Source organism: Protopterus annectens, chromosome 11.part0 (genome assembly GCF_019279795.1).
Source record: "Protopterus annectens isolate FY-2018-M chromosome 11.part0, PAN1.0, whole genome shotgun sequence".
In the NCBI taxonomy this organism is placed as follows: Eukaryota; Metazoa; Chordata; order Ceratodontiformes; family Protopteridae; genus Protopterus; species Protopterus annectens.
Window position 1 is genome coordinate 1,298,725,318 of NC_056745.1, and position 25,992 is coordinate 1,298,751,309.

At 43.0% G+C, this 25,992-nt stretch overlaps 1 protein-coding gene across 1 annotated transcript in view; it reads right to left on the reverse strand.

Annotated features, from left to right (window-relative positions):
- SND1 (staphylococcal nuclease and tudor domain containing 1) overlaps positions 1-25,992 on the reverse strand; it is a gene marked incomplete in the record, with an annotated part of 3,811,866 nt that overhangs the window by 173,573 nt on the left and 3,612,301 nt on the right. Inside the window, 1 exon segment of the mRNA XM_044088623.1 lies at positions 5,509-5,712. Within this exon segment, the coding sequence (XP_043944558.1) occupies positions 5,509-5,712 (204 nt within the window).

Sequence of the window (25,992 nt, forward strand, 5' to 3'; positions counted from 1 at the left end):
AGATGTGTCTAGTAACTTGGCTTACAGAATGCATAAGCTCCTGTAATTCTTTATTTTCTGCACAAGCTGGAAAGGTAGATATGTTTTGTTTAAGGAGTTCCATAGTATGTTGCTGGTATTTCAGCATGTGGAACTGAAAATTTAGTGCTCTAATGGCAAGAGTTGCAAAAGTGTATACTTTTTTACCCCATCTGTCTAAAGCTCGGGAATCCCTGTCCAAAGGGGTGGGATTCTTAGCTGTGGTTGCTTTTATTCCTTTAGGTCCTTGGGAGATGACCTCTGGGTCAGCAGTAGGATTCTTGAAAATAAATTTGAGAGAGTCAGGGAGTCTGTAATACCACTCAGGCTTCCTGGGAGCAGGAGGAAGGGTGTCAGGAGTTAAACTGGATTCCATAAAAACACCATCCACTACATCCAGGACAGGAGGAATGGCTTAAGGTCTGTGCTGTGGTAAATCTAAGAATTCCTGGAGTCACTTTTTGGACTGAGGATAGTCCTGACACTCCCACTGGAAATGCTCCCTTAAAGTATGTAGGGTTTCACCAAATGAAAAATCCTCTGGAGGAGAGGCAGAAGGAATGGATTCTTCTGCATCTGAATCGTCATAAGCAGACAAGGGTTGCATGTCTTCATATTCAGAAACCTCAGAGTCATCGGACTCCTGGTCAGATAAAACTGCTGGGGACAAGTCTCTTATTTTTGGAAGGGGTGGGCTGGCTTCCCCTAATAAGCAAGGTCTTCCGCCATTTTAAGCACTTGAGACACTGAGGCATGGAAGCAGATGCTTGAGCTTGGGTTGTCTGTTTTTTAGGCATAGTTTGTACCCTGGGCCTTAGAAACTCTGTAGTTTTAGAAAGAACTGAAGACGCGAATCGGTTTGTGTCAAGTATCGGTAGTGTGAAGAACTTCCTCAGAAGCCGGTGCCTGCTCAGCGGCTCCGGACCCATCCAAGGTAGAGACATCCGCAGGATCCATAGTCAAAGAAGAGTCTCGCGGCATACCGGACTCTGAACGGGTCTCGGTAGCAGCCTGCAAATCCACAGAAACGAGCATCAGCAGCTGCGAAAATGCCTCACTGAGTATCAACGAACTGGCGACTAGCTTAATGGAAGCATCGTTGGCAGTTTTGGACCTGTGCGGTCTTGTCTCTGTCTTTATCCTTATGTTTTTTTGGAAGATCGGTAGTTGGATGGCTTACCAAAGCCATTTCAGAATACGGAGATAGAGAGTGAAAATATTTAGCTACAATAAGGGCCTGACGATGTATACTGCTGGCATTCAAAAAAGCACAAAACCGACAGCGAGGGACGTCGTGGTCTTGGCCTAAACAGGTGAGGCAGTAAGAATGGAAATCTCAGTGTGGTATTTGCTTTCCACAGGCGAGACAATTGTTAACTTTTTCTAACATCGGTTAGAGCAAGAAAAAAGGATCCCCGACAGGGTACTTAGCTTTAGAAGACTTCAACTTCAATTTGGAAATGAAAACTTAGGCAGTGGCTGACTGGCACTCGTGTAAACTGCTTCTGCTTCGGGCTCCTCACCAAGAAAGACTGATGTAATGGCGTCAGCTGCCTAATTTTATATCGCTGACAACCTGACGTCAGTCCTGGAGCAACAGCAACTGACGCAGAAATACTAAGCCTCTGGTATTCGGGGTGACTGAAGGCTACCCCTGGCAAAATAACCCAAGTGTGATGACTGCAACAGTGAAACACAAAACATCTGTGCATCATACTTCTCAACCTCTTAGAGCAGGAAATCTGGACAAAGCCATACATAATGGGGGAACAAAGGCTCAAAAATAGGGGCAATCTTTAAATATTGCTCTTACAAACATAGAAAGTTGATAGAACAGGTTTTTGCATTAGCATGAATTTTCAGAAAGGTAGAAAGCCTGAATCTTAAGTGTCTTTCATTTCTGACTTCAGTCCTCAATGATTTGACAGAAAACCACAATTTTATGAGAAACAGACCAAAAATAAGAGGTACAAATCTGGACATTCTGCGAAAATCTATATAGCTGAGAGGTATGCTGTGTATTGTCTCTAAAGATCAACTGAGAATGGAAATGGAAAAGAAAACAGACACTTAAAAACACCCCATTACTTGTGCAAAAAGTACTCAATCCACACATTACTTCCCACTTCCATAAAAACAGAGCCCACTCATACAGAACCCTCTTGCAAACACTACTAAACCAAATATTATCCACATACTAGCACACTTACCTTTGCATGCATCGTTAACGTAAAACTGCACTACTCTAGAAATCTCTAATTGTAGCAAATATAAGATACAACTGTTTATATACTACAATTTAATGTTCTGAATCTGAATTGTGCTTTCACCAGTTTGACTACTTTACCAACTTCTAGCTTCTGTGTAGAATTTTAAATATTCTACTTCTCTCAAAAGTTTACGCTATTGTCTTACTGAGGGAGCATGTCCACAGTGTGGCAGATAGTAATAGAAGAAATTCATGCTGGTATTCTCAAAAAGGATCCAAGCAGACAAGTTACACATTCCTGCTACAAGTCAGTTTCATCAATGAAGCTCGTTAACTCACAGCTTAATCCTCGACTTAAGCTAAGAGATATTCCCTCAAAGGAAGGATATGTAGAATTATACAGTACTCCAAACTAAAAGACATCTGATCAACTAAAATTATTTTCTCTGCAAGTAAATCTCATTGCTTATTTTTGCAGAAAAGATCTCGGATTTTTTTTTAAATCACTGATCTGTTAATGCAAGAAAAGGCTGACAGGCTGAAATCCTCGCATACAAGCCACAAAGCATCTAATATATATATATATATATATATATATATATATATATATATATAAAACGTTTTTGCTTTCTTAACACATTTCAAAAAGAGAAAATCTGAACAAATAATGTGCATAAGGCATATATTACACAAAATAATTACCTTGCACAGTGTCTGGACAGTCCTATATCTTTTTTTTTTGAATGGCTACATCAAACAGCACAAAATGCCTGTACGTTTTGTACAGAATGCAAAAACAGCCATTGTGGATAAGTTCCTTGATCTCAGTGTGCACGACAGAGCTGCCATTTTAACATGCTGCTATGGACCACTGAGCACCATGACAAATATCCAGCAATAGGTTTCAGTCACAATGGCCCATGCTAGCAATTTTCCTGAAGCAGTGCCATTAGATAAAGCTAATGCAATGGGTATTGCCAGTGAACTGTTGGTGTTGTTCTCCAGAGTGGGCATTCCATAGGAGATGTTTACTGACCAAGGTACTCACTTTATGTCAAGGGTAATGCATCATTTAAAATCACTGCTTTTAAGACAAAAGTTGAAGACATCCATCTACCAACTGCAGATTGGTGGGGTAGTATATTGGTTTTATAAAACAATAAAACCTGTATTAAGGAAAGTACATGATGTAAGATGAGAAAACTGGGAACAATGGTTACCCTACCTACTATCTGCAATCAGAAAATTGCGACAACCATCAGGTGGGTTAATCTAATAAGCTGCCTGACATAGTCTAGGAAACTTGGGATGAGGAAACACTACTTAATAAAGTATGAAGCAGCAAAAGGTATCTCATACTCCTGAATATATTTCATACATTGGTATGATATGATCATCATATAGAGAAGAGCAAATCATTTGACACTAAAACACACTGCTTTTATTATTAGTATACCAAGCAAATCTCACCTTGCATAATGATGTATCGTCTGATAAATGAAACACCCCGCAGTACAAGATAGCGCTGGCTAGACTGCCACGCTCATACTGTCACTTCCTGGAGTTTATTAAAACAGGTGAACAGCAGAAGTATTTTGAACCTAAGCACTTCTGCTCTTGGTCTGTTTAGTGCTTCTGGAAGTCTCTTTCACACTGGCTCCACAGTCAAGCCAATGAGACAGGATTTGCTAAAGGCAATCAGAGTCACAAACACAAGCATTTGTCAATGTGGTCTAGATAACAAACTGACTATACTTTTTTTTGTTTGTTTTGGGTGAACATGCATCTGACCAGAGGGTTAGGAGTCTGAAATCCCCCATCCAACAAGCTCACTCATCGCCTTTCTTTATGAACACTTTCTAAAATATTTCTGAGAGTTCATCTACATCTGTTGTCCTGGTTCAAGTCCTCAGCAAGTATTCCCAATGTTGTAACTCTAGCTCAGCCTGAAAGTGAAAGGGTAACTGTCAAGAATTTGCCTCTTCTTTACCAAATAAGTAATGTATCAAATGTTTAAGTATTTTTCCAGCTTTCACATGCCAGTCTGTCATACAAAAGTGAATGAACTATATAAGTAGAAGCCACTCTCTGCTTCCACTTGTTACACACAAAAACCTCTCTCTTGTTTTGACCCAACTTCTCTCTTTTATATTAAAAAAATAAAACAGTTTGCATAGGTATCTGCCTTCTCACAGAAAACTTATCGGATGAGACAAAGCAAACAAAGCTACTTTTTTAGAATAAAAAACAATAAGGGCATGGAAATGTATGCACACTGATATCATCATTATAGTAGCTAAAGGTAATGTTATTTGTAGTTTGCAACTTGATAAAGGACAATGGGTCATAAGATAACAAAATTAAAATGATGCAACTTAAAAAGGTCAAGCAAACCCCATATATGCCGTAATAAATATACATTTTGGATGAGGCAGGAAATTAATGAATTGACAAGTACTTTAGATACAGAGGCAACAAACACAGTTCTGTGGAGTCACAAAATTAGTCATAATGAAAGCTGTAAATGAAACACCATGAAGGTGCATGGGAAAGAAAAACAAGACTAAACTTTAGTGCACAACAACACAATACAGCAGACACAGTAAGTACAAAACTGATCATGCTGCCTTTTTATGACTGCAATTTATTTATTACCAGATGACCATTTTCCTTCAAGGTGGACCCTAATTCTGCCACGTTATATAGTTCTAAAACACCAAAGCACAAATTTGAAATATGAATTATTATAGGTGACAGTGGGTGTAGCAAGCAATGCAAACCAGGATTGATAATACTCTACACCCCCACTCCTCATACCTTGTATGTGAGCAATTAAATTGAGCAACCCCAGTCATGACAGTACTCTGAATGACAGACAACTGATACACATACTTCCTCTTAGTACAGTATGCCACCCTTGGTTACCATGGAGACACGCACACAGTTCCTGTTTGAAATTATTGCAATACTCCCAGAGATTCCAACAGCTGCATTTCATATGCACCAGCAAAATACAGAACCTTATAAAAACATGACATTCATACTAGGTCCATAAAATTTCTATTAAGGACCGATGCAAGAACATCTAGCTGAAGTTGATGGAGGTTAAGCAGAATTTCTTTTTACTTTAATAATAATTCAAAGTCTAAAGAAAAATTATAAAATGATATATGGTACCTAATAATAATCTTTATTGAAACATTGATTAAAGTGCATGAGGTACTAGAATTTTAGTGTTGTTCCTAAACAAATTCATAAGGAGCAGAAAGCTATAACATTACCACTTTCTGGAACTGTTTCTCCTTACGGACGTCCACCATTACTAGGCCTTCCTTGACAAGTCCGAGACCAACATCATCCTTTGAATCTGCAAACTGCAAAGTGACGTAAGGGCAGGTAGCTGACATGAGCTCCACATTCAGCAGGCACTGTGTGTTATGAATATCACGGACTACACTGTCCACAGCATCAGCACGGGCATCATCCTAAATAATTCATGAGCAATAAAATAATTATTTCCTCAAATCAGATTTAGTTCATTGTCATTTTGCATTTTATTTTATACAAAGTGCTATTACAGTCTTTCTTGGGTATAGGAATACCTTAAGAAAAAGGTTGTCTATCAAGCAATCAGAACAAGAAGAGAACAAAACTGCTGTGCAAACTAAAACTTGTAATGAAAGGGTATTTTCTAAGTCTCTTCATTTTAAGCAAGACCACTGATCTCACATTTAAATACATAACATTCTAATAGGTCTGAGCAATTCCCTGGAAGGAAAAGTTATTACACTTTTAACAAAAATAGTTTGAACACTCACTAAGAGCTTAAGTACAAAAGCTGGAAAAATGGTGTTGCAGAATGTCTTGTATGCAAGTGGGGTCCAAGCCCCGCTTTACTACAGACCTTTAAGCGGACTATAACATTAACAGACTACCTAAGACACAGCCAGCAGAGGGTTATAGTCATAACTTTTGAAAATATATAAATTTCCAAGAAGCAACACACCCTCAAAACTGTAGCTCACCCCCCACCCAGTACTGTTGCCACAGCATGCTTCTAATCATACCTTTTCCTTATCGAGGTAGGAAAACTTAAACTGACAGGATTAAGCTTAGATAATTAGGCATGCTGAAAAATGATTTACCCATAATGTATGACAAATATGCTAGGGAAACGTTTTTGATTTAAATTCTAGCACAACCACTGCATAAAATGATTTTTAAGGTGTGTATGTCACAGAGTACATGGCATATGTCTGGCTACACCCTTGAGTCAGCTCACAGCAATGCGAGCCTACACTGCTTACTGTTAACAAGCTACAAACCATCAAAAAGGTTCCCAAAAAAAAATTTGGCGCATTATACAGACACAAAAACTTCCTCTCAGATAAAGCACGGATCACCCTAACCCAAACTCACCTTTTGTCCACACTAATGTATGCAGCACTAATTCTTACCTATATCAGAAAACGTGACCTTGACTAACTTGAGTCATGCTACAATAATATTGCCAAGTTTGCTAACAATGCCACCTTCAGATCCCATCATTGTCTAACTCTAAGGGAGTTAAAGTGGTTAGAATTTCCTCAACTACTAAATTATCACCAGCTGGTTATTACCTATAACATACTGAAGTATCCCTATAAAAACCCCTTCACCAAGTCAACTACTTGCCTACTGGGCAACAAATCGCACACTTCGCTCTAGTGACAAGTCACTTCTATGCATCTCTAGGGCTAACAACACTGCTGGAAAAGCACTATTCTCCCACACTGTTGCTAAAAACTGGAACAACCTCCCCCCATCACTGACCTCTTATCCCCACCACTTCACACTTCAAAAACTCTGTAAAATCACATCTCATAAGCACCTGGCTTTGCCCATGCATAACCCAAAAACACTGCTCAGCTCTATGGAAAGTTGAAAGGCTTATTATTTGCCTAGTGTAAATGCTACAGTTGTTTACTTCCAATATTTTTCTTTATCCATTTAATATAGATACTTCACTTTAACATGATGTAGGTCATGACGCTCAATGCTAAATGTATTTAGTCTATTCATCTGCTGAGTTGTATCCTGTTTTATATTTCTGTCTTACCAGCTGGATTTTTGCTGTTATAATGTGTTATCAGTTTTTACTACTATGTATTAAATTCTAGTATTTCTGTTAATATATGCGGAGCTTTTCTCCCAGGGCCTCTGCTGTAAATGGACCTGGTCCAGTCGGACTGTCCCAGTTAACAAATATAAAATAAAATTAAATTAAATTAAATTAAATAAATAAATAAATACAGGGATAACAGACAAGTTCCAGAAATCTTTTGGTATTAGGTTTTAGGAGAAACAGTCTGACACAACAGTGATGACAGTAAAAATGTAAGCTTACTATTGTAATATTCTCCCTGAAAAGAAGCTGTTGCCTGTACTTTGCCAAATCACTTCAACATTTACAGCTTGTGCAGAAATTTGTATTAGGAATCTTAGGGGCCAAAGCATGTACTAGTCAGCTGCTCATCCCCACCAAAACAACTCTCTTTGACCAACTGCTCCATTTTGTTCAGGAGTGGCTTCATTCTCTCACTGTCACTCTTCTCAGAGTCTGCCTCCCAGTTAATTTTTTAAGCACCATTTGGCTTCATTACAAAATGCTACAACAAAGTAAAGAGAAACACCATCCCTCTACTGTACTCAGGCTGGGTCTGAAATTGGTCCACTGTTATCAGTGTCCTACTATGACAAACAAATATGAGTAAAGTACTAGGCTTCAAACCAGTTTAAATTACTGTGTTATGCATGGTCACCTAAGTATGTACTTTACCAAACTCTAACAACAAATCAGTATTTATTTTCTCTCCCTTTGCAAACTCTTTGGGTGACTCATAACCATGATTAGTTATGACACTTAACTCATCTCATTTTAAGATATCCAGTGATTTGTGTAATACTAGTCTATGTACTCTCGTACTTGGTCATGTTCATATTTAATAGTTTTGCTCGTCAGTTTCTGAACAGTTTAACATTTTTTTAAAATATATTTGGCCTGTGTCACGAATGGAAAAGATCCACTCTGGAACAAACCACTCATCCGGTTAACAAACAAATATATGCAGAAGCACTGTACAACATTATAGGAACAGTACATCACATAGATGCCAGAAGACATAATTACTGCATGCTTCCCTACCACTGCCCTCACAATATGCAAAATCGTATATTACTCCACAAACCAGTGTTTGACAAGAATACACAAATACAACCAAAAGTACAGCTGCACAAGTCCTACTTACCTGTAAGAGTAGATGTTTGAATTCCTCATTGCCTCAGTCGCATTTTGTGCCTGCATAAACTCACACTGGCTGCTTCCCAGAGCTCAGAATCCCCTCCTCTGACTCTGTGTGATAGGGGATTGGCCAAGCCTACTACCATAGAAGGAAGCCTAATCCCAGTCACAGAAAGTCAGTTGTTTAGGCTTTTAATGCAAAGGAGAAAGAACCAAGGACTAGAAACAAGAATTGCCTGAAACCAATCAATTCATAGCGAGAAAATACAAACATAAACAATGAAAGTCAACTAACAACACAAGGTTGTAAACTAACAAACTACATACAAAATAAGGGTGATGGCAGGTAGGTCCTACCACTGAGGCAGTGAGGAATTTGAACATCTACTGCTACAATTAAGTAGTTCTTACACAACTGTACTATGTTCATTATTCCCACTACCTCAGTGACATTATGTACATTCCCAAAGCTTGCCCTACCCGGGAGGAAGAAGGATAAGGATCCAGGAGCCCCTGGAGAATGATCCTCATGAAGCCTGTTCTGGAACTTGAGAAAGAATCCAGTATGTCGGTATGAACAGACGACCATGTTGCTGCTTATAGAATTCTTCTATAGTCCACTCCTTTCCTATATACCACCGAAGAGGATAAGGCTCTGGTGGAACGTGTCTTAACCTTGCCTGGATAGCTCTACCATGGTGGGAGCAACAAAAAACAGCAGCAGAAGGCAGCCAATTGTCAACTGTTTACTTAGGACCTTTTCTAGCCTCAGAACAGGAAATAAACAGCTGTTCAGCTTTCCTGAAGGGCTCAGTTCTGTCAGAGTAGAACCTGATCTGCCTGTACACATCCAAGGTATGAAGAATCTTTTCTTCCCTTGATTTTAGGTTCCAGAAAAAAACTGGGAGATTGATGGCTTGAATCATCATAAATTCATTAACATTTTTTGGCAAGAAAGGACTGGTGCGTAAAACAACCCTGCCCTTATGAAAAATCAGATCAGGTTGGCCCACCGTGAGAATTTGCAGCTCAGAGACTCACCTTGCAGATGCCTGAGCAATAAGCAAAATAGTTCTCCAAGTAATGAACTTCAAAACAACCTGCAAGGCAGGTTCAAAAAGAGATCAAGTCAATTTTTCAAGAACAAAGATTAGATCCCAAGGAGAAGGAATTTGCTTTTGAGGTCTCAATTGCAACACTCCTTTCATCAACTCTGACTACAAAGAGAGATAACACAGGGCAATCCATGCACATATAAGCTTAGATGGCTGCAAGATGCACTTTGAGAGATGAATAAGTTAAGTCATTACTGAGTAGCTTACCCAAATAATTCAAAACCAGAAGTACAGACACCATGCTGGGCCCTCTGATATAGGTTAGGCACCACCTAGAAAACCTCTTCCACTTATAAATGTAAGATTTTCTAGTTGCAGGTTTTCATGCCTCCTTCAATACCTGCTGCATATCTGCATAGAACTGCCTAAAAGTTAAAGATAAAAATCATCCAGGCTGTCAGTAGTAACTCCTGTAAGTTTGGGTACATCAGTCACCAGTGACACTGTGAACAGATCCAGAGTGAGAGAAAGCTCATGGCAATTGTCCTTGGTTCTCCCTTTTAATGGAACTGGCCAAGTTTGTCTGGCCCAAAAGGGGAGTAACTACAATGACACCTGGTAATTCTTTTTGAATCTTCAGGAGTATACTGGGCATCAGTGGACGTCTGGCCAGTATACCAAGGCCTTTAGGTTATTTTAAGGTACCCTGTACATCACATGTATGCTCCTTGCGTAGTGTAGGGCATAAAAGTGACTCCCAGATATACCATCCTCAGAAAGTACAGTTGTGTACACTTACCATAAATGTAGATGTTAAGAGTGTCTTCGCTGTTGCAGTCATCACATTTGGGTTATCCCTGCTGGGTAGCCCTTGGCTGGCCTGAATACCAGAGACTTAGTATTTCTGCGTCGGTTGATATCACTTGAAGACCGACATCAGCTCGTCAGTGGTATAAAGGAAGGCAGCTGACGCCATTACATCAGTTTTTCTTGCCCTAACCGGTCAGGAGCCCTCAAAGTAGGAGGCCAGGCTCTGATGGTAGGACCCCACCAGTGGAAAAAACATACCAATATGTCCCTTATAAGGAAAGGAGAACAACAAGGAAGAAAGGCAACAAAAAGAAAAAGGGGGAAGGAGGGAGGGGAAACCAGGACTGCAACAGTGAAGGCACTCGAACATCTACATTTATGGTAAGTGTACACAACTGTACTATGTTCTTCGTATTTGACTGTTGCAGTCATCACATTTAGGTAGATTCCCAAAGCTGAGGAAATGGGTGGAGGCAGTCAAGGAAGCTAGGGGCTGGTTAGCATGCCCTGCAAGACTGCAGAGGCAAAACCTGCCCTGGATTTAGAAAAGAGAGACAGGTGGTAATGTTTGGTAAAGGTGTGAACAGATGTCCAGGTGTCAGCCTCCAGGATGTCCCTGGTGGGGACTCCTCTGAGGAATGCTGCAGAGGTGGAGGCTGTTCTTGTGGAGTGGATCCTGACCCCCTTAGGGGGAGGCTTGCCATGCTGTTTCTAGCAGAAATGGATGCAATGTGCTATCCATTTGTAAATGGTTTGTTTGGAGATGGCTTTGCTCACTACCCCTGAAGCAAGGCTAACCAGCAGTTAATCAGATTTTCTGAAGGGTTTAGTCCTGTCCAGATAGTATCTGAGTTGTCTGTGCACATCTAGAGAGTGCAGAATCCTTTCTCCCTTGTTTTAAGGGTTAGGAAAAAAGGTGGTCAAATGGATGGATTGGTTGAGAGCCACACTGGACACCACCTTGGGGATGAAGGATGGATTAGTTCTGAGGGAGACCCTGTCTGCATGGAAGATTATGAAGGGTTCCACTGCCATGAGTGCTTGCAGCTCAGAGATTCTTCTGGATGAAGTGATGGCCAGGAGGAAGGCTGCCATCCAGGAGAGAAATTTTAGATCTGCAGAAGAAACTGGTTTGAATGGAGGCAGGGTAAGCTTTTCCAAGACAAAGTTAAGGTCCCAAGCTGGTGTTGGTGCCCTTCTGGGGTGCCTCAAGTGGTTAGCCCCACTGAGGAACTGTATGATCAGAGGGTGTGAAAAAGAGGCTGCTCTGTGTGAAAATGAGCGGAAATAGCAGAGGCATGAATTTTTATACAGGAGAAAGAGAGACCACTATGTAGTAGGTCAGATAAGTAATCCAGGATGAGGGGGCTGGAGGGCTGTGCCGTATTGGACCCCTTAGCTTGGATCCAGGTGCAGAACCTTTTTCATTTATCTGCATAAGACTTTCTGGTGCTAGGGCATCTGGCCTCTTGGATAACCATCCAGAACCTGTTCATTGAGGAGGGCAGATTAGTCAGGTTATAAGCCAAGCTGCCAAATTGAGTATCTGCAATTGGGGGTGCATGAATTCCCCTTCCCTCTGGGTTAGGAGGTTGGGAATCTGAGGAAGATTCCATGGGGGCAGTGGGGACAGGCTACGCAGCAAGGGGTACCAGTGCTGTCTGGGCCAGTCTGGAGTTATGAGAATGGTCCTTGGTATTTTCTCCCTTATTTTGATCAGTACCTTGGGAATGAGAGGTAGGGGAGGAAAGGCATAGACCAAGAGGTTTACCCAGAGGAAAGACAGGCCATCTGCTTTCCATGCCATGCAGTGATGCTACCTGGTGCAAAATTTGCTTAGCTGATGGTTGGTGTAAGAAAAAAGGATTCCCACTGGTGCACTTACCTTTCAGAGACTTCAACTTCAATTCGGAAATGAAACTCAGGTAGCAGCCGACTGCCACTCGTGTGAACTGCTTTTGCTTCGGGCTCCATGGCAAGAAAGACTGATGTAATGGCATCGCCTGCCTTCCTGTATACCACTGACGACCTGATGTCAGTCTTCAAGTGACAGCAACTGACGCAGAAATACTAAGTCTCTTGGTATTCAGGCCGGCCGAGGGCTACCCCAGCAGGGATAACCCAAATGTGATGACTGCAACAGTGAAACACGAAGAACATCTGTGAGTCCCAGTAGGAATGCCATTCCAAGGAAAAGAGAGGTAATGAGTACATCCAGAAGAGAAATGGACCAGGGGCGAAGGGAGGGAGTGAATACTGCAACAGTGAAGAGAAGAACATCTACTGCAATGGTAAGATTTTACACAACTGTACTATGTCCTTCATTTCAATGTTGCATTATTCTGTACAAAAGGGAGAGTGCCAAAGCTCAGGAAGAAGAGAGGGAGGAGGAAGGACCAGCAGAGCTCTCTAGGAAGCCATGAAGGATGGCCCTAGAAAAACCAGCTCTAGCTCTGTGAATTCCATCCAACTTGTAGTGCTTGGTAAATATATGCATAGAACTCCAGGCAGCTGCCCCAAGAATACAGTTAGCATCCAAACCCTTGAAAAAGCACCAAAAGAAGCCACAGCTCTAGTAGAATAAGCCTTAACAGAAGGAAGGCTCTTATCATGAAAGGAATAACAAAAATAAATAGCTTTAGAAATCTAAGAAGAAATAATTTGCTTGGACACAGCTACTCCTAAGGACCAAGGATGAAAGGAGACAAAAAGCTGACCAGATTTCCTAATAGTCTTATCCAAATAAAATTTGAGTTGTCTATGCACACCCAATGTGTGCAGCTCCTTCTCACTGGCACATTAAGGAGAAGGGAAAAAAAAAGTCAAACAAATAGACTGATTCAAGGCCAACCCATTCACCAGCTTGGGCATAAAAGGATTAGTACGCAAGAACACCCTGTCCTTATGAAATACCAAAAAAGAAGACAAGCATAACGTCTTGAAACTCAAGACACCCACCTGGCAGAAGTAAGGGCTAACAAAACTACAGTCTTCAAAGGGCAATGTTGCAAGGAAGCTGAAGCTGCAAGCTCAAAAGCAGCCTGAGTCTATTTTTCCAAAACAAAATTAGAATCCCAGGGAGGAGGAACAGGCTTCCTGGGAAGCCTAATATGAAGGACGACTTTGAGGAATTGTTTAGCTTCAAATCTAGATGCCAAAGGAGGAGATAAAGGCATACGATCAGAGATAGCTGATAAGTGGGCTTTAAAAGATGAATAAGGCAACCAAGTATTGAGCATTTCACAGAGATAAAAAAGAAAGTACAGTTTTGTACCTACCATAAATGTAGATGTTCGAGTGCTAATCCAGCTGCAGTCATAACAGATGGGTTCTCCTGCCATCAGGCGGGTCCTCGGTCGGCCGAATTCCAAAGTCTAGGTCCGGCGTCGGTTGTCATCGCTTCTTCCCTGACGTCAGTGCGACAGGGGTATAAAGGAACCAGCCGAAGCCATTTTCTTCAGTTTTTCTTGCCCCAGATGTCAGGTGCCCCCAGAAGGAAGGCAATACATAAATTTGTGTAATAAAGCAGTGCAATATAATCAAAATACAGTAGTTGCAAGCAAATACACCATAAATGAATACCCCAATCAGGTTGTATGAGGATGTTAGCCTATAGGCCTGTCCCAAGAGGGGAAGGAGGGAGGGAAACCTGGACTGCAGCTGTATTAGCACTCGAACATCTACATTTATGGTAGGTACAAAACTGTACTATGTTCATCATGCATACAGCTACATTCATAACAGATGGGTAGAATCCCAAAGCTAAGAAAGGGGTGGTAGGCACTAGGTGGAACTAGGAGGAGCCAGGATGCCCTGCAAGACTGCAGTGGCAAAGCCTGCTCTAGTTTTGGAGTATAATGGTAGGTGGTAGTGCTTGGAGAAGGTATGCACAGAACTCCAAGTGGCTGCTTCCAAAATATCTTTGGTAGGAACTCCTCTGAGGAAAGCTGCAGAGGTAGCTGTGGCCCTTATGGAGTGAGATCTGATGCCTGTAGGTACAGTTTTGCCATGAAAAGAATAGCAAAAGCGTATGCAGTGGGCTATCCATTTTGAGATTGTCTGTTTTGAAATTGGCTTTCCTTGAGCTCCTACAGCATAGGACACAAAGAGCTGTTCTGATTTTCTGAAAGGTTTTGTTCTGTCCAGATAATAACGGAGTTGTCTGTGGATGTCCAAGGAATGTAGTAATCTCTCCCCTTTGTTTTGAGGATTAGGATAAAAGGTAGGTAAGTTTATGGCCTGATTCAAAGCTACCCTGGATACCACTTTAGGCATAAAGGACAGGTTGGTTCGTAAGGAAACTCTGTCCTGATGGAAGATGATAAAAGGCTGCACAGCCATGAGAGCTTGTAGTTCTGAAACTCTATGAGCTGAGGTAATAGCCAGAAGGAAAGCTGTTTTCCAGGACAAATATGGCAAATCTGATGAGGCAGCTGGCTCAAAGGGAGGCAAGGTCAGTTTTTCCAGAATGAAATTAAGATCCCAAGCAGGTATTGGTTGTTTCCTTGGGGGTCTTAGATTCTTAGCCCCTCTGAGGAACTGTCTTAAGAGAGGGTGAGAGAATAAGGGTGGATCAGTGTTGTATTCTGCAGAAATGGCTGAGGCATGGATTTTGATGGAGGAGAATGAAAGTCCACTGCTTAGCAGCTCAGCTAAATACTGTAGTATTTGAGGTAAATTCAGTTTTCCAGGATCCTGGCCCTTTTTCTCATTCCAGACACAAAACCATTTCCATTTTGTGGAGTAAGCTTTTCTAGTTGACGGTCTTCTGGCCTCCAAAATGACATCCTGCACCTCCTTGGAGAGTAGGATCTGTTGTGATGCTAAGGAATCTTCCATGCGGCTAGATTGAGTGTTTTTAGCTGGCTGTGAAGAGTTTTGAAGCTGTGCTGAGTCAGAAGAAGAGGCATTAGAGGCAGGGTCCATGGTGGGGAATGCGTCAGGCTCCTCAGGAGTGGGTACCAGTGTTGCCTTGGCCAGTCCGGAGCAATGAGAATCATCTCTGGTCTGTCTGCTCTGGTTTTCAATAAAACTTTGGGCAGCAGAGGAAGAGGTGGGAAAGCATAAACTGTCATTGATGTCCAACTGAAAGAGAGCTTCCACTCTTCAGGCCTTTGGATGGAAAATCCTTGAGCAGAATTTTGTCAATTGGTGATTTTTGTGGGAGGCAAAGAGATCTATGTCTAGCCTTCCCCATGCTTGGATTATTTCTGTAAAAACTTTTGGATGCAACTTCCATTCGTGTGGATCTGTCATATTTCTGCTTAGGTTGTCTGCCAGCGTGTTTTCCTTGCCTGGCAAGTACTGTGCTTGTAGTTCGATTTGTAAGTCCATGGCCATGTTCCAAAGTACATGGCCAGTCTGCATAGTGGGTATGAATGTGTTCCTCCCTGTTTGTTTATGTACCACATAACCGTGGTGTTGCCCGTTCTTATCAATAGTTGACCTGGTTGCAGAAGGTCCTTGAAAGCTATAATAGCATTTATTACTGCTAGCATTTCCTTTTGATTGATGTGAAGGTGCTTTTCTTTTTGGGACCATTTGCCCTGAATGCACCGATCTGTCATGTGCGCCCCCCCAGGCGTAGTCCGAGGCGTCTGTTGTGATGACTTGATTTGCTTGAGGCTTGCTGAATGGAAGACCTGTGTTTGTTTGGCATGCTTGAGCCCACCACAGAAATTCCTTTTGCAGACATGGAATTAGTGGTATTATTGTTTCCAAACTGTGGCTGTGTTGAGACCATATGTTTTTCAGGTACCATTGAAGTTTCCTCATATGCAGCTTTGCACATGGGATTAGTAAGATGCAAGATGCCATGAATCCCAGAGCCTGCAGGATTTTCCTTGCAGTCAGCCTGGTGCAATTTGCTAGTGCTCTGAAGTATTGAGTTAGTTGCCCCTGCTTCTCTGGCGTGAGGTAGGCCATCTGGGTGTTTGTGTCCAAGTTGGCACCCAGGAAAATTATCTTCCGAGAGGGTATTAGCCTTGATTTCTTTTTGTTGACTGTGTATCCCAGAGAATTCAACAACATTATTACATAAGCCAGATGTTTCAGAAGAATGTGCTTGCTGTCCGCTTGGATCAGGCAGTCGTCCAAATAGGGGTATATTTGCATCCCTTGAAGTCTGCAGTAGGCAATTACTGATGCCAGGCATTTCGTGAATACTCTGGGCGCAGTAGATAAGCCAAAGGGCAATGCAGAGAATTGATAATGGGTTGAACCTGCAAGAAATCTGAGGTATCTTCTGCAATTTTGTCTGATTGGGACATGCAGGTATGCCTCCTTGAGGTCCAATGTTACCAGCCAAGACTCCTTGCCCAGCATGGGAAAAAGTTGCTGTAGAGTGAGCATCTTGAATTTTGGTACAAGTAGAAATGTGTTTAGGATGGATAGGTCCAAAATAGGTCTCCAATCTTTTCCCTTCCTTGGTACCAGGAATAGCCTGGAATAAAAACCTTGACCTTGTTCATGCGTAGGTACCTCTTGAATAGCTTTCATGTCTATGAGATCTGTAATTTGCCTTTGTGCCTCTGTCCTTTGATTGTGCGGCAGGTTTGGCATGCCTCTCATTTTTGGAAGGGTGTGAAAATGGAATCTGTAGCCTCTGTTTATAATGTCCAGGATCCATTTGTCTTTTGTGACAATATGCCAATTCTTTGAAAATAATGCCAGCTTTCCTCCTAAGGGGGTTGCCATTTGAGTCTTGCTTGGCATGCAAAAGGGAAAGTCATTGGGCTTGCTTTCTGAATGATTGTGAGTTATCCTCACCACCTCTTTGTGTAGGAGCTTGCCATTGTCTGCCTCTAAACGATCCTTGGGATTGTCCTCTGCCCCTCGGGTGCCTGTATCTGCCTTTTTGGGGTCTGTCCGTGGCTGGAAAGAACCAATTTTTGGAAGGCCAATTTCTACTGAAACGTGGGGGTTGTACCTGTAGAAAATCTTTCACAGTTTGCATTGATTTAGCCTTTTCCTCCATTTTCCTTAATACCTCCTCAGCATTAGCACCAAATAATACATCCTTTTGAAGAGGGGCATCTAGTAATTTAGCTTTGACATAATCAGGCAAGGTTTGTTCCTTGAGCCAGGCATGTCTACGTATGACTGATCCTGTAACAGCAGCTCTACATGAGGCCTCTAGAGCATCAAAACCACATTGTAAGGTATGCTTACCCACTTGTTCTGCACTATGCATCAAATCCTGCAACTCCTTCAAGTCTGGTTGTTCAGGTTGTGACATTTTACTTTTCAATTGTGATAACAAAAACTGTTGGTATTTTAGCATATGGAACTGACAGTTTAAGGCCCTCATGGTTAAGGTAGCCGAGGTATATACCTTTTCCCCCCACCTTTCTAAGGATCTGGAATCTCTCTCGGAAGGTAATGGATTCTTAGCAGTGGAGGCCTTAATTCCCTTGGGGCCCTGTGAGATGGTTTCTGGGTCAGCAGCATGGCTTTTGTATAGAAATTGGTGTGAGTCAGGAACCCTGTAGTACCTGTCAGGCTTAACTGGGGCTGGAGGCAGAGAGTCCGGGTTAAGGCAGGCCTCCGAGTAAACATCATCTAGGATGTCCAAGACAGGAGGTATAGCCAGAGGCCTGTGCTGAGGTAGTAAAAGAAATTCCCTAAGCCTTTTCTTGGAATCTGAATAATCTTGGCCTTCCCAGTGGAAGTGTTCCCTTAAGGTATGCAAAGTTTCCCCAAATGAGTAATCCTCTGGGGGGGATACAGAAGGAATGGACTCCTCCGCATCAGAGTCTTCAAAAGGGGAGTAAGAATGTTCCTGATCATCAGAGTGCTCTGAAATAATGGAGCCCTGATCAAAGGAGGGGGATTCTTCCTCCACTCTGGGCCTTTTGTCCGGTGGGGGTTGAGAACCCCCTGATAAGAGTAATTAAATCCTCAGCCATTTTAAGCATCTGTTTTTTTAGGCATGGGGCCTGGAGATGGGCCCTGTGTAGCTTGTCTCAGAGTGCATGGCTGCTTTAGACTTAGTGAAAGCCTTGATGGAGAAAGAAGAGGAAGGTCTGAAAACACCTTGAGTGGAGGTAGACCTGTCCACAATTTGAGGTTCAATGCCAAGAGTGGCTTCGGTATCTGTAGTCGGGGTGAGGGCAGAGGAGCCTGCGACCTCGGGCACAGGAGGCACCGCCAAAGAAGTGTTGTCGGTAGTCATGGGCTGCGTACGCGCCTCGCTGAGAACCGGACCACGTGTAGTCGGCTTTGGCGTGGTGTCGGTAGAGGCCGCAGACCTCATGTGTCGGTCCTTATCTTTGCGTTTTTTAGGCAAAACTGGAGTCGGAGTATCCAACGACATAATATAGTTAAATGTTTTTCCAAAATAATGCTGGGCGAACTCCGCCCGACGCTTAATGGTGCGTTTGTTGAATGTAGCACAAAAGCGACAGACCGAGACATCGTGGTCTGGGCCTAAAGAAGGTATACAGAGGGAACGGAAATCCTTATGCGGTATTTGCTTCCCACAAGAAATACAATTATTAACCTTGTCTGACATCGGTCTGAGGCAAAAAAAGTTTCCCCAACGGGGTACTTAGCTTTCAAGAAGACTTCGGTTTCAAAATGTTCGTAATCTCAGGAGCTGGCCGACTGGCACTTGCGAACTGCTTCTGCTTTGGGCACCGCGCGGCAAGAAAGACTGAAGAAAATGGCGTCGGCTGGTTCCTTTATACCCCTGTCGCACTGATGTCAGGGAAGAAGCGACGACAACCGACGCCGGACCTAGACTTTGGAATTCGGCCGACCGAGGACCCGCCTGACGGCAGGAGAACCCATCTGTTATGACTGCAGCTGTATGCACGATGAACATCCAAAGAAACATCTACAGAAAAGACACCAAACAGAAAACCTCTTCCAATTGGATAAGTAGGATTTCCTAGCACTGGATTTCCTGGCCACCTGCAGGACCCTAAGCATGTCCTCATAAAAAAAAAAGGTGTCATGTAGAATCAAAATCTGATCACCCACATTGTCAGTTGAAGAGTAGACAGGTGGGGATGGATGAGTGATTCCTTGTCTTATGTGAGTAGGTCCAACCTATGTGGTAACTTCTGATGACAGCCCTTGATTAAATGCAGAATAGGGGGGAAAGTACAGTTGTGTACACTTACCATAAATTTAGAAGTTCAAGTGTATTTTCTGTTGCAGTCATTACATTTGGGTAATCCTGCTGGCAGGTTGCCCCCAGTCGGCCTGAATTCCAACGTCCTGGGTCCTGCGTCAGCTGCTGTTGTCCCTTCCCTGACGTCAGGTCGTCAGGGGTATAAAAGATGTGGCAGACACCATTTTCTTTAGTTTTTCTTGCCCCAGATGTCAGGAGCCCCCTAAAAGGGTAGTCAAAATTTATATATAAATACATGCACCAATATACACTTTACCTTCATCTACAAGCAAATACACCACATAGGTTGTATAAATTGGAGAAGGAAGGATAGGTTCCTATCAGAAGAAAGGGGGATGGCGGGTGGGTTACCTGGACTGCAACAGTGAATACACGCAAACATCTATATTTATGGTAAGTGTACACAACTGTACTATGTTCTTCATGTTTCACTGTTGCAGTCATTACATTTGGGCAGAGTCCCAAAGCTATGGATGGGAGGCTGGAGCTAATTAGCATTAGGAGCAGCTATAAGGCCCTGTAGAACTGCAGTGGCAAAGCCTGCCCTGGATTTATAGTAGAGTGGCAGATGATCGTGCTTTGTAAAGGTGTGCACTGAACTCCCAGTAGTAGCCTCTAAAATGTCCTTGGTTGGTACACCCCTGAGAAAGGCTGCTGAAGTGGCTGCAGCTCTAGTTGAATATGGCCTAATGCCCTTAGGCACTGGCTTGCCATGGCTAAAGTAGCAGAAACGAATGCAGTAGCCTATCCACTTTGAAATAGCTTGCTTTGAGATAGCCTTTCCTTGTGATCCTACAGCATATGCCACTAGTAATTGCTGTTTCTGAAAACTTTGGTTCTGTCCAAGAAGAATCTAAGCTGTCTGTGTACGTCCAAAGAGTGCAGAATTATCTCCCCCTTGTTCTGTGGATTTGGATAAAAAGTTGGCAGATGAATAGTTTGGTTAAGAGTCACACTGGACACCACCTTAGGCATAAATGTTGGGTTTGTCCTCAGAGAAACACTGTCTGGGTAAAAAAATGATAAAAAGTTCCACAGCCATGAGTGCCTGTAGCTCTGAAACTCGTCTTGCAGAAGTTATTGCCAGGAGCAGAGCTGTTTTCCAAGATAAAAACTTTATATCAGCAGTAGCAGCTGTCTCAAAAGGAGGCAGGGTGAGTTTTTCCAAAACATAGTTGCGGTCCCATGTAGGCAATGGTGATCTCCTTGGAGGCCTTAAATTTTTGACTCCTCTGAGGTATTGTTTTAATAAGGGATGAGAAAAGATTGGTGGCTCCGTATTGTAGTGAGACGTGATGGCAGAGGCATGAATTTTAATAGATGAAAAAGATAGATAGGCCTTTGTCCAACATCCAAATATTGCAAAATCTGAGGAATATTTGGCACCGCTGTATCAGATCCTTGTGCCTGGTTCCAAGCACAGAATCTCTTCCATTTTCCAGCATAAGATTTTCTAGTACTAGGCCTTCTGGCCACCAAAATGACATCCATCACAGCTTTACTGAGTGGTGTGTTTTGTATTACTACATTATCCGCCATGCTGCCAGGTTTAAAGTCCTGAGTTGGCTGTGCAGAATCTGATTGCTTTGCTGGGACAGTAGATGAGGTATCTGAGGTAAGGTCCAAGCTGGGCATTGAGACAAGTTCTTTAGGATTGGAAACAAGTACTGGCAGGGCCAGTCTGGGACAATCAGTATCATTTTTGGCTTCTCCTGTCTGACCTTTAGGAGTACCTTTGGGAGGAGAGGCAGTGGGGGAAAGGCATATACTGATAGGTTTTTCCAGCTGAAGGATAGGGCGTCCACTTTCCATGCAGGTCTGTGATAAGTCCTTGTGCAGAATCTTTTTAGTTGGTAGTTGTGAGGGGAGGCAAATAGATCTATGTCCGGGCATCCCCATTTCCTTGTTATCATGCTGAAGACTTGTGGATCCAGCTGCCACTCGTGGGGATCCATGAGGTTTCTGCTTAGTTTGCCTGCCAGAGTATTTTTCCTTCCTGGCAGGAATTGCGCCTGCAGATGTACTTGGTAAGTTAATGCTGTGTCCCACAAAGTCATGGCTAGTCTGCAAAGGGGGTAAGAATGTGTGCCCCCCTGCTTGTTTATATACCACATGACCGTGGTGTTGTCTGTCTTTATCAGTAGTTGTCCCAGATGAAGTAGGTCTTTGAAGGCTGTCAGGGCATTCTGAACAACTAGCATCTCTTTTTGATTGATATGTAGATGCATTTGGGTTGAGGACCATGTGCCCTGAATGCATCTTCCTGCCATGTGGGCCACCTAGGCATAATCTGATGCATCCGTTGTTAGTGTCTGCCTGGCTGGGGGTAATGTGAATGGCTGTCCCTTGTTTTGGTGACAAGCCTTTGCCCACCATCGAAAATCCTGTTGTAGGCAGGGAATGAGAGTAATCATTGTTTCCAGGCTGTGGCAATGTTGAGTCCAAACACTTTTTAGGTACCATTGAAGTTTCCTCATATGCAGTCTTGAATATGGAATTAGTAGGATGCGGGATGCCATGAAGCCCAAAGCCTGCAGAAATTTTCTTGCAGATAACTGGGCCTTTCTTGCCAACATTTTGAAATAGGTAGTCAGTTGCCTTGTTTGTCTGGTGTAAGATAAGCCATCTGGGCAGTTGTATTTAAGCTTGCACCCAGGAAAATTATCTCAAAAGGGTACTAGTTTTGATTTCTTTTCGTTGACTTGGTTAAAGGAACAAAATCTGCCAGATCATGTCAAGGTTAAATTATTAGATGCACCTTTACAGCATAATACTTTGTTACCCTAGGCATGTTAGAAGTCTTTTCACAAATGCCAGATGCTGTAGAAGAATGTCCTTGTTCTCTGAATTAGACAGTCGTCCAAGTAAGGATATATTTGTATTCCTCTTTGTCTGCAGAATGCAATTACTGGTGCCAGGCACTTTGTAAAGACCCTGGGCGCAGTAGATAAGCCAAAGGGTAGTGCAGAGAATTGGTAATGCATTGAGCCAGCCTTGAATCTGAGGTATCTTCTGCATAATTGTCTGATTGGGACATGCAAGTATGCCTCTTTTGGGTCTAGTCACCAGCCAAGCGTTCTTGCCCAGCATGGGCAGAAGCTGCTGCAAAGTCATCATCTTGATTTTTGGTATATCCAGGAATGTGTTCAGAATAGATAGGTTCAGTATTGGTCTCCAGGTCTTGTCCTTTCTTGGTACCAAGAACAGTCTTGAGTAAAATCCTTGTCCCTGCTCTTGCTCTGGTACTTGTTGAATGGCCCCCATGGCCATGAGGGATGAGACTTGTTTTTGTGTGCCTCTGCCCATTGATTTTTTGGCAGATCTGGCCAGCTGTTTGCCTTTGGCAGGGTATGGAAATGGAACTTGTACCCTTGGGACACGATATTTAGAACCCACTTGTCCTGGGTTATAATGTGCCAATTTTGTGAAAAAAGTGCTAATTTTCCCCCTAAGGGTGCTGCCAGGAGATAAGTGCTTGGTGCAGGCAGGGGGAAGTCATTGGGACTGTTTCCTGTATGGCTGTTATTTGTCTTCTCCAACTTTGGAGGTAGAAGCACCCCATGGTTTTGACCTGTAGGAACCTTGCGCCTGGGATCTGCCCCTTTGAAGTCTGACACAGGAAAGGACCAATTTCTTTGTAGGTCAGTGTCTACTAAACCTAGGGGGTTGTACTTGTAAAAAAATCTTTGACAGTTTGCATGGATTTAGCTTTGTCCTCCATTTTCTTTAACACCTCCTCTGCCTTAACACCAAACAAAGTATCATGCTGTAAAGGTGCATCTAATAATTTAGCCTTGACATGATCAGGCAGATTTTGTTCCTTTAACCAAGCATGCCTCCTAATTACAGAACCCGTAACTGCGGCCCTGCAGGAGGCCTCCAAAGAATCAAAACTACATTGCAAAGTTTACTTTCCAACTTGTTCAGCTGCATGCAATAAATCCTGCATTTCCTTGTTTTCTGCACATTCAGAGTTTAATAACATTTTCTGTTTAAGCAATGCCATGACATGTTGCTAATATTCGAGCATATGAAACTGACAGTTTAAGGCCCTTATAGCCAAGGTAGCAGATGTGTAAACCTTTTTCCCCATCTATCCAGTGTCCTAGAATCTCTGTCAGGGGGGGTAAAGTTTTGTGCAGCAGAAGCCTTAACTCCCTTGGGAACCTGTGAAATAGTTTCTGGGGTTTTTAAAAAGGAATTTATGAGAGTCAGGAACCCTGTAATATCTGTCAGGCTTAACAGGAGCTGGAGGTAAGGAGTCAGGGGTAAGACTAGACTCCAAAAACACTTCATCTACAATATCTAACACAGGTGGAATGGCTAAGTGGCCTGCGTTGAGGTAGTAAAAGGAAATCCCTGAGCCTCTTTTTAGATTCTGAAAAATCTTGGCTCTCCCAGTGGAAATGCTCCCTCATGGTATGCAAGGTTTCCCCAAAAGAATAGTCCTCTGGAGGAGAAGCTGAAGGTATAGATTCTTCAGCATCAGAATCCTCATAAGGGGGAAGAGAATATCTCCTGATCAGAAGAGGAATCAGAAGAAATAGAAACCTGATCTGAAGATTCATAGTCAGTCTCTTGCCTAGGCCTCTTATCAGGAGGAGGATGGGAACCCCTGATCAAGGTAATCAAGTCTTCGGCCATTTTGAGCATCTGTTTTTTAGGCATTGAGGCCTGTCCATGTGGCTCTTGTGTTTCTTTGCTTTAGAAGGTGCTTTGGTCTTTGCCTTTGAAGCTGCGGTAGGTTTAATATAAAGATCTTTAGGTCTGAATACACCCTCAGAGAGCGGTGCCTGCTCAGTGGCTCCGGACCCATCTGAAGGAATAGTATCCGAGGCTCCAATACCTTGAGTTTCTAGCGGCATGGCCGACTCCACGTGGGAGTTGGTAGCGGCCTGCGACTCTAAATTAGTGGGCATCAGGTGCTGCGAAAGCATCTCACTGAGAACCGGCGACTGGCTTAGGAGAAGCTTCGTCGTCGGTTTTGGGCCTCGGTTGTTTATCTCTCTCCTTTTCTTTGCATTTTTTGTGAACTCTGGTAGTCGGATGGCTATCCGACGACATTTCTGGATAATTAAACTGGCGTCGAAAATAGTTTAAAGCAAAATCATACCGATGCTTAATAGTGCGTTGGTTAAATCTAGCACAAATCAGACAACCAGCAACATTATGATCAGGGCCGAGGCAAGGAATACAGTTAAGAATGAAAGTCCTTATCAGGTATTTGCTTTCCACAAGAAATACAATTATTAACTTTTTCTGACATCGGTCTGGAGCAAGAAAAAAGTTTCCCCAATGGGGTACTTAGCTTTATTGAAGACTTCGGATCTGAAACTCGAACATGAATATCTCAGGAGTCGACCGACTGGCACTTGCGAACTGCTTCTGCTTCGGGCACCGCGCGGCAAGAAAGACTAAAGAAAATGGCGTCGGCAGCATCTTTTATACCCCTGATGACCTGACGTCAGGGAAGGGGCGACAGCAGCCGACGCAGGACCCAGGACTTTGGAATTCAGGCCGACTTGAGGGCAACCTGCCAGCAGGATTACCCAAATGTAATGACTGCAACAGTGAAACATGAAGAACATCCAATGCTTCCCCTACCAAAAGGAAGTCACCAACAATATTTTGGGAGCATCCCGTTGACTTCTGATCAGGACTTAGGGAAGGCGAGGGAAAGCGTAAAGAAACATCTCCTTCCAAGTAATAGATAGGGGGTCCAGCTTCCAAACCAGAGGACCTGGGACTCCAGCACAAAACAGAGGAAGTTGTCTGTTCAGAGGGGAGGGAAAAATATCTATTTGAGGAGTAACCCACTGGTGTACAATGTCCAGAAACACACCTCTGTGAAGCATCCATTCGTGGGATTGAGTTAAGGATCTGCTCAGAGTGTCTGCCACAAAGCTTTGATCTGAGGGAATGTAAACTGCCTGAAGAGTCACTTGATACTGGACAGTAAGATCCCACACTAGGAGTGCCAAATGGCAAAGAAGATAAGATCTTGTCTCCCTTTATTTACTGATATACCACAACATTGTGGTATTGTCTGAGTACTCAGAGGGCCTGGGGAGAAAAGAGAATGAAAAGCCTGAAGTGCCAGCAGAACAGCACTCATCTCTGACACTGATGTGTTCTGAAAAGGAAGCGACCACACCCCCTGCATCTTTAGGGAGCCAAAAGCTGCTCCCCATCCCATGTCTGAAGAGTCTGTGAACAACTCCTAAGAGGGAAGGGGGGGTGAAAAGGGGGCCATGGGGTTTAGAGACAACTGCTGGATCCACCAGTGAAGTTTCTTCTTTAGACAAGGTAGACGAAAAACTACAAATTCTACAGGATGCACATGTTGAAGCCAAACTGACTTCAGAAACCACTGAAACTTTCTCATGTAGCGTTTGGCCAGAGGGAGCATAGGGATGGTGGATGCCATGAACCCTAGAGCTCTCAGAAATTCACTGGCTGTTATAGAGGCCAGAGGAAGAAGAGT